This window comes from Salvia splendens, chromosome 2 (genome assembly GCF_004379255.2).
Source record: "Salvia splendens isolate huo1 chromosome 2, SspV2, whole genome shotgun sequence".
In the NCBI taxonomy this organism is placed as follows: Eukaryota; Viridiplantae; Streptophyta; class Magnoliopsida; order Lamiales; family Lamiaceae; genus Salvia; species Salvia splendens.
Genome location: NC_056033.1, coordinates 35,926,652 through 35,941,396, shown reverse-complemented (window position 1 = coordinate 35,941,396; position 14,745 = coordinate 35,926,652). Strand labels below are relative to the sequence as shown.

General features: G+C 38.2%; 1 protein-coding gene across 1 annotated transcript; it reads right to left on the bottom strand.

Moving 5' to 3' along the window:
• Positions 1–715: 715 nt before the first annotated feature.
• Positions 716–4,916, bottom strand: LOC121779171 (putative recombination initiation defects 3). Its single transcript, XM_042176502.1, has 11 exons — positions 4,711–4,916; positions 4,285–4,462; positions 3,909–4,053; positions 3,478–3,612; positions 3,135–3,187; positions 2,835–3,044; positions 2,633–2,716; positions 2,502–2,548; positions 1,892–2,024; positions 1,613–1,688; positions 716–1,302 (listed from the first exon to the last, which is right to left on the bottom strand). Exons 1-11 carry the CDS (start codon positions 4,773–4,775, stop codon positions 1,196–1,198), a joined length of 1,233 nt encoding a protein of 410 aa, XP_042032436.1. The 5' UTR covers positions 4,776–4,916; the 3' UTR covers positions 716–1,195.
• Between the last annotated feature and the right edge of the window lie 9,829 nt (positions 4,917–14,745).

The following is a 14,745-nucleotide window of genomic DNA, read 5'->3' as shown; positions in this document are numbered from 1 at the left end:
CAATCTAATAATAATATTAAGTGGAAATCTTCGATTATTTAAACAATATTTTCCCTAACAATAAATAACCATTGTATATAGATAACGGATTACAGAGGTGTGTTTGCAAACGAATCACTTGAGCAATATTAAGACAAAATTGACCTACTTTTTAGCCTCCAAAAGAATTTTACGAAAATCGGATTCTAATAATACTATATGATAGACTAGTGTAGTCCAAGATGGAATATATAATTACGTCTTCAATCTCAAATGCTTCCTTTCTTTCTCATCGAAAACTAATCCCAAAATCGTGCGCATTAAGCAATATCCGTGATTAATTAAGCACATGGAACAAACTGAGATCCTAGAATTATCGGTGTCGAATCTGTCCATATAGCCCATATACTCTATTATAATTAATTTACCACACTTTCCAGCTAACAATGACTATGCATCAAATTATATGTGATACTTAGTCTTCACTAGCCTAACATGAACGTGGCATTTGCAACTTTTTCCCTCATTTGAATTGCCTATATTCAAATAGATAGAATAGAATGATGCTTCTCCACAAAAAAAGAAATTTCACAAACGTGCGCGTATGTTGTTGTCAGACTGTTTCCAATGGCGCATTTGCTTTGTGATCTTAGCAAGGGATGGGATTCTATCCAGCTATGGTAACATTAAATCAGAGGTGGAAGAATCAATTCTTGATGAAAACTATACCTTTATAATGAATCAATTCTTGATGAAAACTATATCTTTACAGGCTACAGCAAAGGAATAAAGATCAAACTAAGGGTCACGATTATACATAAATGATTTCCTCAAGAGTTTCAAACTACAAAAAATATTGAATGAGAGATGATGCAGTGGGATACAAGGTATGTCCATCATGGAATATGAGGGGCGAGCATACCTGCTGTTGAGAAATAATGTTTATTTATTTTTAGGGCTCTGACCGAGAACCATTTGCCTTGTCAGAAATATCTTGAGACTCCATCGACATTATTTGAGCTCCTTCAGTATTCTTAACTGAAACAACCACACTAGCACGTTCGTGAGATGCAAATTTTGGTTAACGGCTCTACACAATATAATCTTGAACTAGATATTAGAGCTTCTTTTGCAATTAATAGCTGAATATTAGTCAAGCAATGGATAATTTTATGAGCTAAAAATGAGAGCTGTCTAATAGTAGCAACGAATACCTTCAGTCTATGATAATGGTGTTGCAATGTTTTCTCTTTCTCCTCCGGGCTTTCCTAAGGATACGCGCAGTTTCATTTTTGACTTCCTCTATTGAATATTTATCTATTTCTAACAAAAACAAGAAGTCACGGTTGGAATCATAATCGCCACTGAAATGGTTAATGCACAATGATCAATGAATTTATATTACAACTTCATAAGATCATGTATTTATGATGAATTTTAACATGATTTTTGTGGTTTTTTTGCAGACTACTCGTATAGCACTGACTGTTGAAAAGTCTGCATTCTGGCTATAAAAGCTACTCTGTGTATATCATAAGACTTTAGAACATATTATAAATGTGCTGAGCAGACAAAATTATGCAGCAAACAGAATCTCTTAAACTATAGTTGGATGAATCCACTGAAATATTACCTGTTCCCTTTTCCTTGAACAAGCAGGAAAAACCAACATCAATTTCCTCATCCGATTCAATAACAATATTGCATTCCTGTTAACATATCAGTATTCATTAATTGTTGCCCATCAAGTATTTTGCACATGTACATGCAGACTGCGAATAAGGCGCATCTGAGACTAATGCTAGCAACCTATGCCGATTAAGCTTACATATATCTTAAATGTATAGGTAAATCTTACAAGCACACGGAAAAGAAAATAAGTAAAGGCATTAAAAGCTACCAATCTTACAACCTTTTTTTGTTCACTTCTCTTATTATATTTTCCAGCTTTAGGGGATGTAAGTTCTGGCTTTACTGATGTCCAGCTACCCAATTTGATCTTTCGTGGTAGAGTTGTTTGCTGTGTTTTTAAATGCCCTGTTGTACTGCAACCAAGGAAAATTACAGTCCGTACAAAATATGGAAGCAAGCTTGCGAAAGAATAAGGAAATGAATCAAGGAGAAGATTTAAAACAGGGACCATATAATCCAGAAACTAAGGCAGGCATTCAGACTTTGTTAGTATATTCTAGGCCATATGGGTGCGTGTCATACAGGCATGTCGAGACTCAATAAGAAAATATGGCCAGCTTCTACTATACATAATTATTGTTTAAGCATTCTGCCAGACTTCATGTTCACATTGAAATGTTGTTTTTAGCTTTGAATGAGTATAATCCCACTTAATTGCTGTTGTCATCACACCACTTTTACTAGGACACTGTTGGGATGAAAACACAAAATGTATGGTCCAGAAGACTTAATACACAAAGTATAAGCTCTAATATGTCTGTAAAATAAAAAAACTCTAGCATTTGGAGACAATTCAGCAAATATGTACGTGTTATTGAAGAGATGCGTACTTGTCTGGAAACGGAACTTCCTGAGGAGAAGGGAGACAGGGGACAGCCTGCACAAGCAAATAAAAATGTTGAAGTTTTCTAATGGCAATTTAAGATACCTCAAGCACTTAATGAATACTTGAAGGGCTTACAGTTGCAGAGAAAAGTGCTTTTGACCCATTTGTTGAGGAAGTTACTTGTTTTTGAGTGAGCATCTTCATGCTGCAAGAAAATGCCTACAAGATATGAACAAAAGATATGATCAATTAAATCTGATATAGAGGGAAACACCACTTGACCCTCTCTATATAAAAGTTAACCTCAGTCCTTTTAAGATATACTACTATAGAGTGCTTTACATAAACATGCCTGTATTTCTTTGCAGAAATCCTTGTGCAGATCGTTTTGTAATTTCACCATTTGACTGTCAATTTTCTCAGATAGATCTGACAGAGATGACTTTGTCAACCCTGAATTGTCTTGGTTCATAAACTGCTTGAGTTGATCGTACAGAGATTTTAAGCCCATGTCCAGGCAACTCTTGATGGCTTCTTGCCCTTTGCTCTGGCAATAATAATTTAACAGGCTTAAAATTCAATAGCATGTCCTTTATGAAAGTACAAGTTTTCTGAGAATCTGCTGAAAACGTCTTACCAGCAGCTGCAGTGAGTCCTCATTGGAGTTCAATTTCTGCCGCATGTCTTTCGCTGAACAAGCATGACAAACAAGTAATGAATATGAATTACGAGCTGATGGATGATAAGAAACCTGACTTTTTAAATTCCATTATTTATCCTTTATCAAATTCTACAAAGTGAAGCTATGACAAATTGTACTCAACTAACAATTAGGTAGCTCTTAGAGACTTAGACGATCACTTCACGTGCAAAATTTCTGGAATTCAGAGAAGGAAGCTTATGGACTTTTCTCTAAATAAAACCTTCAACATGCAAGCATTTAGTTTCTATAACGACAAGAGGAGATCTGGTATACTTACTCTCTAATGCTACTTCTTTTGTGCCCTTGTTTACTTGCATGATGTCACCCTGAACAGAGTCCAAGATCAGTCCAAGCCTGCTCAATGAATTTTCTATCGTTCCAATTCTGTGTTCGAGCTCTTCGTTAATATGACCTGTTTATATAGGAAGTTCAGAAACCAATTCTAACAAGACGAGGACTAAATTTTTTGTTAGTGGTTCATCGTTGCTAATCTAATTAAGAAATGCTTTAACTTTGTTTCCTGAAAGGCTCCACCTAAAATTCAAAATTAAAGTATTTCAGATTTTCATGGAGTTATTATTCCTTTTTCTATCTCACATGTAACTCCAGACTTCTTGATCAAATGTTTTAAACTACTGAAGAATGATTTAGCCAGCTAAATGATTTCTACCTCCAGGCTGCAATTAACAGTCAAGGTGCAAGTCTTACATTTGTATTCTTGACCAGACCACTTGCGCATCAAGTGATTGGAAGTTCTAGATGCAATCATCTGATTCTCATCTCGTGCAGAATCAACTAGAGGCAAGCAGCTTGTCCTCCTCGCTGAACTCTCTCTATCTTGAGATCCTATTTTCTATATTTCAAAATCAAAGGAACTTAGCAAGTGAATAAAAATAACAGCGCCAGAATAGCTAAACAGGTGCATTCAAATGTATTTGCATACACTGATTTTAAACTATCTCAGAGAGAGTATCCTCTCTGACATTCTAATCTGAACTACACAACTAAGTGTAAGTATACTATACAAACATGCATATATGTGGCTAAATATTCAAACAATAACAAACATCATATGCATCATCACCTCATTAGTCAGGACTTCATCTTGAGAATTCTGTGAAAACTGAGAAAATAGGCCATGCTGAGAAGAAACTCCCTGTGAAAGTGACAGCTGAGGTTGTTGTGGTCGAAGCTGTGATGCTGCTTGGCTTCTCCCGAAGATAGAAGAAGACTCTAATCCACTGGAAACTCCACTCGATCTCCTAATTGATACAATGTAGGCAAAACACCAGGGGATAAAAATCAACATCCAAGCAGTATTTCACTGTGACGTTTTTAGCATTTCCACCAATTTTGTCACAAATTATGCTTTGATTTACTCAACTTTCACATTTCCTTATCACTACGACGTTGCATTGCATAGATATTAGATACTCATCCAAATCTGAAAATTAATTCCACAAATTAGAGTAAGTACACAAACACAAGCAAACTGAAGAAGAAAACAAACCTAGATTGAGGAGGAAGAACAGAGATGGAGCTGAGGTCGCAAGCTTTGTTGATCTTCATTTTCATTTTTTAGATCGGCTATCCAACTTCGGCGCGAACTCGCAGGTTCAAAGCCGTTGAACTTCGAAAACAGAATTTCGAGATCAAACCGATTTCCAATCGATAAAACTTTTGCGGAGAGTTTCTGCGACCTTCCAACGAACTGCGTGAGCGTGTGCGTGAGCTGGGGGAAATGGAGGGAAAAAAGTTCCATTTGTGGGGTTTATATTGAGGGAAGTTGGCGGGATTTGGGTTGAAACAACTTGGCCCATAATATAAATTTGGGCTTTAAACTGGGCTGGCCATTTCTGCAATCGCTCGAATAATTCCAAAATGGCTGATTATTTAATTTAACTTTTTCTTTAACTAATAATCAATGGCTAATTTTTTGAAAGCTTAAAATCAAAAATCAAAAATCAAAAACATCTCCAAAGATATATATAGGGTATTGTTAGGTTGAGATTTTTGGGCCTAATTTAGAACTAAGATGCATCTTCAGCCATTCATTCACAATTTTCGCGCGATGTCAACTACTGAGACATTATGTCAACTATGGGGGCATAATTGTCATTTTCGCGCGATATCAACTACAGAGACATTATGTCAACTACGATGTCAACAGCAAACGTTAAAATGTCAAGAGCTTTCATATCAAATGTCAACAACTTATATAAAAATGTCAACAGATTGTCAATAGTTTGTATGAAGTATGTTAAAATGTCAACGTAGCAGTATGTAATATATATCAAATGTCAATCAGTTAAGCAACTTGTATCAAAATGTCAACAACTTATATAAAGTGTCAACAACTCAAAAATAATTCTTGCAATTAAAAACTAACAACTATTTTATCTTAATTTTTTTATTTGATACAAGTTCTGGCATCATGATCATACAACACATGTCAATAGCCTGCATATCAAATGTAACAACTTATAGCAAAATGTCAACAGCTTGCATATTAAATGTCAACAGCTTGCCAACAACTTGTATACAGTGTCAACAACTCAAAAACAGTTCTTGTAATTAAAAAATAACAACTATTTTATCTTAATTTTTTTATTTGACACAAGTTCTGGCATCATGATCATACAACACAAGTCAATAGCCTGCATATCAAATGTCTACAACCTATAGCAAAATGTCAACAGCTTGTCAACAACTCGTGATATTGATTTTCGCGGATTCCTCCTTTCTCATGTACTGCTCCATCGCCACGTTCTGTATCCTAGGTCCACATCTACCTCCAACACCGCCGGCACACTGTGCCTCAGATCCTTGGACGATTTCGTCACCTCCACGAGCTCGCGGGATCTAAAGCAGAAGAGTTCCGTATCGGAACCATTGTCACTGAGCTCCATTGTCAAGTCGCTGATCTCCATCCCAGATAATCGAACGGCAACCATGGTGTCCAGCAGCTCTTTCCTCGTGGCATCCATTAGCTTCTCCAGTGATTCCGCAGTTCTCTTGAAAGCCTTCAATAGAGAAAAACAGAGGATAGAATAGCATGTCACCGCATCCAATCAAAGAAACAAAATCACTGCATTTTACAACCATTGCCTAAAAATTAATATAATTTCACAATTGCATTATCCTTGAAACTGAGTTCTTCATTAACATTGACTTGCATTAGAGTTTCCCCATAATAGCTACAGAAATTGAAAAATCACTAACCAGTAGGGCTGGAATTGAAGCGCAGAAAAGCCAGGTTGCAGAAACTGCTGTCTGCAAATCAACACCAAATTAGTGCTAAGATCCCTAAATTTGTAAAACCGAAGAAAATACACATCAAACAACGGAAGCTAAGAACCCTAATTTTTCAAAATGTGGAGATATTCATCACTCAGTTCAATTAGTTTAGCTGAACAACGCAACGAGCAATCTCCAATCAAAATGAAATGAATTAATCATAAGCTCAGTAGATTTTCCCCAATTATATCAAATTCAGGTAGAGAGAGAGAGAGAAATAGAGAGTACGGTGCAGGCAGTGAGACTGAGGAATTGAATGTGGCGGTGAGAGAGGGTCGGCTGAGGCGGAGATCCGACGGCGACAGTGAGTTGCGAGGCGGCGGAGGGCTCCGACTTGGCATTCTCGACGGAGAGAAGAGTGAAAGAAGCGAAGCGGCGGGGAGCGGGCAACCAGAGACTCAGCGGCTAGGAGGGGAAACAATGCCTCCATTTCCGCCTCTGGAGGTTCACGGAGTCTGCCCCCCACCGCCCAGAACCACCTCTCAGAAGCTCCGCCTCCGCCTCTCCGAGATATTCTTCCCCGACGACCCGCTCCACAAGTTCAAGGATCAGTCGTGGTTTAGAAAACTGATTTTGGCGCTGCAGTTCATCTTCATTATTAAAACATGAAATTGCCATTCTACCATTTCATAATTAATTAATCTAAAAATATTTTCTACGTGACAAATTCTGTACCACTCATTTAATAAAAATGAGTGGCTAATAATGTATCTCAATTCTGCTAAAAAATTTCAATTGATCACAAAACTATATATATATATATATATATATGATCAAATACTAACTTTTTATAGTAATAACTAATAACTAAATATCAATTTTGCATGTTAAAAATATCAACACAAATATATAAATTTATCAATCTTTCTTGTGTTGATAAATTATGTCTTTGTGTTAGATATTTAAATTTACTTGTTGTATTTATATAAATATGTCTTTGTGTTGATAATTTTAATACACAGTATTAAAAGTTATTAGTTATTACTGTAAATTAGTTAGCACACTAACGCAACCCTATATATATACCGCGATTAATCCGATTTTATTTTAAAAGACTTCTAACAAAACTTAAAATGTACTCATGAAACTTATTTGTAGTGCTAATTTTAGCGAAGTTTTTCACTATAATGCAACTTTTTTAGGATGCACTACCTCCGTCCCATATTAAGTGTCATATTTTGTCATTTCGGCTCATCCCACAATAAGAGCCACATTTCAGTTTTATCATAAATGGTAAGTAGACCACACATTCCACCGACCAATTCTACTCATATTTTATTATAAAACTAATATATATATATATATATATATATATAAGTGGGACCTAGAGTCCACTAACTTATTCAACTCACTTTTTTTTACATTTCTTAAAATCCACACCCACACTAAACACTAAATGTGACACTTATAGTACTAATATGTCTATATTGGATGTCGTTGTATCATAAATGATGTGTTACTGTGGTAATTAAAAGGTACTTTCATAATATGCAATTGCGTATATATTATATGCACTATATTATAAACAAAGATTTATTGTTCAATGTGAAAGTTAATCGTAATCATATATTTAGTCAGGATTTGTGTTTTGCATGGAATCTATCCATATACATTTATTGTCTCTAGTTTCTACACGTTACATATGGTCCCATGATTATAGAAAAAAAAATATCGCCGCCCTAAAAAATATGAGTCATACGAATCAATGTGTATATGCGAATGTTGATTTTTTTTATGAACGCATTAAATGAACGTGTCTACGTTGAAAAGTCATTCTTGAGAAATTCTCGTATCAATTATATACTACAATATGTAATTTTTTAAAACCCAATTTTTCACTATACCACGATTTTATGACAGGGGTGGCTTTTATTTTAAATTGAATGACAGGACTCAAGAGTATATACTCAGTTAGTATCTTGCTAAATTTGATAATTCAAATAATATTTTTCTTACGGGGGGTCTTAAATTGATAGGTTTCTGTTTTTAAGTTCTTATAAGAAAACATTTTAAGTCTATTAAGATATATTTTCAATTTATTTTCTACTAGTCGTACAAAAGCTAAACGCGTATATTTTGTAAGTTGATAACAATGCAAACAAATTCTATGACACAAAACTAGAGATATTTATAAAATGTTAATTTAGGGTATGAAGAAAAATATCCTCAAATTGAAGATAAAACTGTGCACTACATTTTAACCTTTTGCTCTTTTTTTAGATACCTTTATTTGCGCTAATTTATTTTAATTGAGACACTAAAAATAATTAATAATTATATATAAATTAAAAGTGTAAATTATGCGTTTATAAGTAATTTGCTAATAGTTATTTCAATGTAAAAATTGAAAAAAACGTGACAGAGTGTCAGAGACTTCACATTTGGACATTTGGTAATATGATTGTCTATGCTTAAGATCAAATTAAATACTTTTAAAAAATTAATTTAAATATTTTAAAAATCAAATTAAATATTTTATCCTGGAGAAATGCATAAATATTGAAATAGTATTCTACTGATTCAGTCCAATTTGACTTAGATTCATGACAGTCATAATTTTTTTTAACGATATATGGAGTATCATTTAATGGTTGTCGGCAAATGTAATGAAATATCTGAACTGAGGCTGGAGGAGTGATATTTGAACCCTACGTAATTAGGGCATCCACTGTAATAAGACGGACACTTCCAATAGCCCCGCCATTTTTTTTATCCACAGCCTCAGTTTATTTGTCCACGTCCAAAAAAAAAATGTCTGCAGCTATAGTGGACACTTTTTTAGCCACTTTTCATTTTATTTCATTTTTTTATTTATTTTAATTCAATTATAATTAAAATTATCGGACTATACGTAATTAGAAAAAACGGCTATAGTTAAATAAATTAAAATTAAACACTAAATTTTCGTCGTATCAAAGTAATGGAAAAATTATACAACGTCAGAGAATTCCACGCGTCATTCCACAAATCGTCTATTTTTAATACCAATTGAATCTACAAATTTTAGTGAGAGAAAGTATGAGTGAAGAGTTGGAATGGTGTGAAAATAATGAGGCCATCCACAATAGGAATAGCCCAGCAATAGCCCAGCCATAGTCTAGCTACTGCCACATCATCAGCACTAAAAATCCTCCTGCCACATCATAAATAGCCCAGCCATAGCCTAGCCACATCATAAATAGCCCAGCCACATCAATAGCCACATCACTAATAACAATTATATAAAATGACATAATTAACAATCACACAATATATGGAATTTAATTTACGAGACATATACGGGAAACATTAATAATACTATCCACATCACTATTAACAAATATATACAAAATGAAATAATTAACAATCACACAATATGCGAAATTTAATTTACGAGACATATACGGGAAAAGTTTAATAATACTATTAAAATTTAAAAAAGTACAATAATTTAAAAAAAGTACATTAATTTAAAAAAAAATACATTAATAAAAAAGAGTGACAATTCACTCCTCGTCTCCGTCGTCGTCGCCTCCGTCGCTGTCGCCTCCGTCGCCACCATCGCCGCCGCCACCATCGCCGTCGCCTCCGCCGCCTACGCCGCTGCCGCCGCCACCGGTCTCCCTCCGTATAGCCTCCAACTCGTCCTGCAGGCTCATGAGCAAGGTTTGAAGCACGCTCTTCTCCACGGGATCCGTCGCCACCCGCCATTCGGCCATCGTCTTGATCAACTGAGCGCGCGTTTGGGCGCGAGCGAAGAATTTGAGCTCCTGGGTGGATTGGCCAAGGGGGGATGCCGACTGGACCTCCTGGGAAGCCCCGGCGTTCCCTCTCGCCGCCTGCTGAGCGCGCTTGCGCCCAATCGGGCGAGGTCGGCCACCGACCGAACGCGGCGTGGGGAACTCCTGCGTCGTCTCGGGGAGGTCATGGGAACCTCCGCTGCTGCCGCTGTAATCGCCGGTGTAGTTCAGTCGTTGCTTCTTCGGCCAGCCAGAGTCGACACCTACTCGGAACTTCTCGGACTCGCTCAGTACAAGATAGCAGTTCCAGTAGGTGAAGTCCTTGTATAAACCCTTCAGTGGGAAGGCTTTCTCCGCTATTCTCCTGCAGTCATCCTCCGTTTGGCCACTGCTCATCATGCGGAGTGCGTTGGTGTACAAACCCGAAAATCGGGAGACCGCCGCCCTGATTCGGTTCCAGCCCTTCCGGCAATCCTCCCCGTTGCGGGGCCTCCCCTCCGGGCAAAATCTCTGGTAGGCTGCTGCTATCTTGCCCCACATGTTGACGATCCTTTGCTCGTTCGAAACGAGATGATCGTCGCAAACACTCACCCACGCCTTGCTGAGCGCGACGTTCTCGTCGTCCGTCCACCTCCTCCGTACCTCCTCCTCACCCGGCTGCGACGACTCGCCGACCTTCTTCTTGCCCTTCTTCTTTGGGGCGCCACGCCCCGGCACTGGCCCCCCCTTGAACTAGAGTCTCCGGAGCTTCGAGAGTATCAAACCCCAACTCATCTAAGGAGAAACTATCAAACCCCAAGGGTGTTTGGGTCGATGTGTGCGAAGACCCAGTCGAAAAATCAAAACTGGGGCGATAGACATCCCACGCCGTCGCCGGGGACCCCCCAGGAGTCCCCTGTGTAGCCGGTACGACCCCCGGAGTCCCCTGTGTAGCCGGTACGACCCCCGGAGTCCACTGTGTCGCCGGTACGACCCCCGGAGTCCACTGTGTCGCCGGTGCTCCCCCGGGCATCATCTGCATCCCGGGTACCCACCCCGGTATCGGCGGAAACCCCCCCGGCAGACTCCCCCCCATTGGGGCCCCGGGCATCATCTGCTGCCACGGGTACATGTTGTAGTACCCGGGCACCTGACCCCATCCACTTCCCACAGGGATCGTCGGAGTTTGTGACCCGCTACTCCCGGAACTAGGCTCGTTGTTGAGATCCATTTCCCGTTGTTGATCTTGAACAGAAATTAAGATAGAGAGAGTACTCGTTAAAACAAGTGGTGCGAATGAAAATGACGAGCAAAGCGCGTATATATAGTGTTTCGGAAAAAAAAAATAATTTTCGCGCTAGGCGGTGCGCTGGGCGATCTGGGCGCTGCAATAGCGCCGAACGGACCTCCCAGCCGACCGCCCAGCGCCACATAACCGCCCAGCGCTGCGCGGTTTCTCTCTCCACTTAGCCGCTGGGCGGCTACAATAGACCGCCCAGCGAACCGCCCAGCGTCGGCGCTCGGCTGGGCGGTCGCTGGGCGCCTATTGTGGATGGTCTGAAAGGAATGGGGTGTATTTATAGGTAAATTAAATTGAATTTATAAAAAAAAGAAAAAAAAAATCGTTCGCCCCAATCTGCCGCGCCGCACTATAGGCCGGCTCCCTCGGCGCGTCCTCGGGGCTGACACTACCCGCACTATAGTTAGGCAGGGCGACGGCGACATGGGGGCAGCCGACGCTCCGCCCCTATAGTGGATGCCCTTACTCCATTCTATTTTGGAAGTTATATTTGAACAATGGAGTATATCATTATGCTATTCTTTTATTCTTTCATTCATCCACAAAATAATATTTCAATTTGCTATTTTAAGACTGGAAGGACCACGAGAGGGGCGCGAATTCGGACCAAGTTATATTGAAGATAACCTAACCGATTGAATCAGTTAGCAAATGTCGTTGCCACTTGATCGATGCAAACTCGCTCTCGCTCGTTTCCTACCAAAGTAATTTGTAAACTCCCAAGTTTGCACTACTTTAACAGTAAAACGGCAAGTTCGAGGTCGGTCCCACAGAGAAGTTAGTGTGTCGAGTGTGTGAGTAGTGAACATGGGGGTTGACTGCTGCCACGCTTTAACTTGGGAGTTTTTAACTACTGATTTTACTCTAGGCAGAATTAAACTTGTTGACTTGATCAAGGTAAATTTAACTACTGGGTCAAGTGAATTGCAGGCGAAAACGTAACAGTAAATGCGAGGATGAAAACGAAATAACTTTGATTAAACTAAAACTGAGAACAGTACAACGAGAAGTTTAAACTAAGCTACACTTTGGGGAACTACGAAAGCAAGTAAAACCGTGAAGAATCTCGGCGGGAAACTTCAGAATACGCTGACAGATAACAAGTATTCTGTAGCGCTTCTTCAATCGCCCTTTCTAACTAAGCAACACTTAATCTAAGCTAGGCTAAGCTATCTAGAGAACTGAACTAAGCTAGATAACTGAACTAAGCTAAACCAGACAAAAAGTAAAGGATCAGATTCTTTTCTTGTGATGGCACATCCTCTATTTATAAGCTCTACTCGCCCTCCAACTGGATAACGATCTTGACAGGGAATATTCACTCACGCTGAGGATGAGCGACTCATTGATTGCTACGTGTTGTTCCTTCTAGAATGTGGACGCTTTTGAGTAACAGATTCATGACTCAGCTCCGTCATTGCGTCTCATATGCCAGCACGTGTCCCATTCTAGAACGTTGTCCTTGATAACAGAATGGTGCGCCACATCCAGCTCATTTCCTCACGTGCCCTTCTTCTGGAAGCCAGTGGTCCCTGCCTAACTGCTTGATTACTCCCCTTGATCAACTCCCCTGATTTATTGGCCATTTCCTCCGATTGTACTTGCTTGATCAGTTTGGCTTCGTTGCCTTGGTCAAGCGGCATTTATGCACAATTAACACTTGTTTTGCGCGATAAACCAATCAAATAGTACACATTTTACCCATAAACCGATGCATGAAATAGGCCTTATCAAAGACCTCTCTAATTTAAAGTCACACTTAACTCTATCTAATTTAAAATCACACTTAACTCTTTAATTACATTTTAGACAATTAACTCTACACTCACATTAGACTACCATATATATTAACATACATTCATTCTTGATTCTAGTAACCTTTATCACCATTTTCTTTTAGATTTCTTAAAACAAGTCTCAAGTAAAAGTGAGATTAGAATCATGGACGGCGGTCTCACTCATGACGTTCACATTCTTGAGTGACACGAGATTTTAGGAGAATTTGTTAGATGGAGTTAGTAGAGGGAAAAAATAGTTAAATATTTTAATGAAGAGAGAGGAGAGAGAGATTTATATTCAAATATAGAAATGGACATCTTGAGTGGAACAAACTAAAAAGGAAGTGTGAACATCTTGAGTGAGATAGAGGAAATACTTTTTTTTTCTATAATTTTAAGAGAAATATAGAAAAAAGGATTTGACTAAAAGTGAAGTGAAAAAATATCATTCCAGGTACCCAAACTATAGGAAAACATCATATTCAGTACTAGGTACCCCAATTTTATGAAAGTTCAAAAATGCTTTTATTACCTTAGAGGACATTTTCATTGGAAAAATAGGTCAAATAGTGAAAAGTACTATGGATGAGATTACTACCTAGATCTAGGGACTATTTAAGATATTTTTAAAGTTCAAGGACTATTTACGTGCAAACCTCAAAATCCATGTACTATTTATGCAGTTCACTCAACATTTAATCTTTTGCGGACACCAAACAATATAATTTCTTATACTCCGTAATACTATATAGTATATTTTAGTAGGTACTTTTTTTAGATACAACCATATACATTATTCTTTAGTGGTATCACTGACGGAATTAGCATAGGCCAAGCACATGCTCAAGCGGGGCTTGGCCGGAGCTGTCCGCCGATTTATACAGAGAAGGAACGACCCCAATTTTTACATAGGAGCTTATGGGAGGGAGAGCGAGGGATGTGTAGGGATCCTCTATTATGCTGAAATGTACAACCATCCCGGCCGCCTCTCACAAAAAAAAAGTAAAAAATAAAATAAAATTAATATATATTATTTTAATGAATTGTGAAAGGCACTAGGGGCTACTGTGCATTTCAGCGCAAATAATCCCTGCCCCCAAGAGGGAGGGAGGGAGGGAGATAGAGGGGAGGGTGAAAAATGCAGAGGACAGAGAGTGAATTACTTTTTCTATTTGTAGATTTTTCATTTTTTATGGGCCCTTTTTGAGTAGTGCCGTATGGTGATATTTTAATTTTAAACATTCTTAACAAAGTTTTGATACCTGGGATATTTTTAGAGTTTAGTAAATTTCATTCTTTCTTAACAAAATTTTCACTATTTACTACAGTATATTTTATAGTACTGTGTTTATATATAAATTACTTATATTTTATTAACTCATTGTGCAATATTTTTACAAAATCACAATCTCTATGTATCTCTATTAATATAAAAAGTATATACTCTCTTCGTGCATTAAAAACATTCATAT

Excerpts from the sequence above, each read along its gene's own strand:
- LOC121779171 (XM_042176502.1), bottom strand. The coding sequence starts at position 4,775 with ATGAAAATGAAGATCAACAAAGCTTGCGACCTCAGCTCCATCTCTGTT. Across the intron at positions 3,045-3,134 it reads AGGACTCACTGCAGCTGCTG|AGCAAAGGGCAAGAAGCCAT; the intron begins GTAAGACGTTTT and ends TATTATTGCCAG. Across the intron at positions 1,303-1,612 it reads GTTCAAGGAAAAGGGAACAG|AAATAGATAAATATTCAATA; the intron begins GTAATATTTCAG and ends TGTTTTTGTTAG.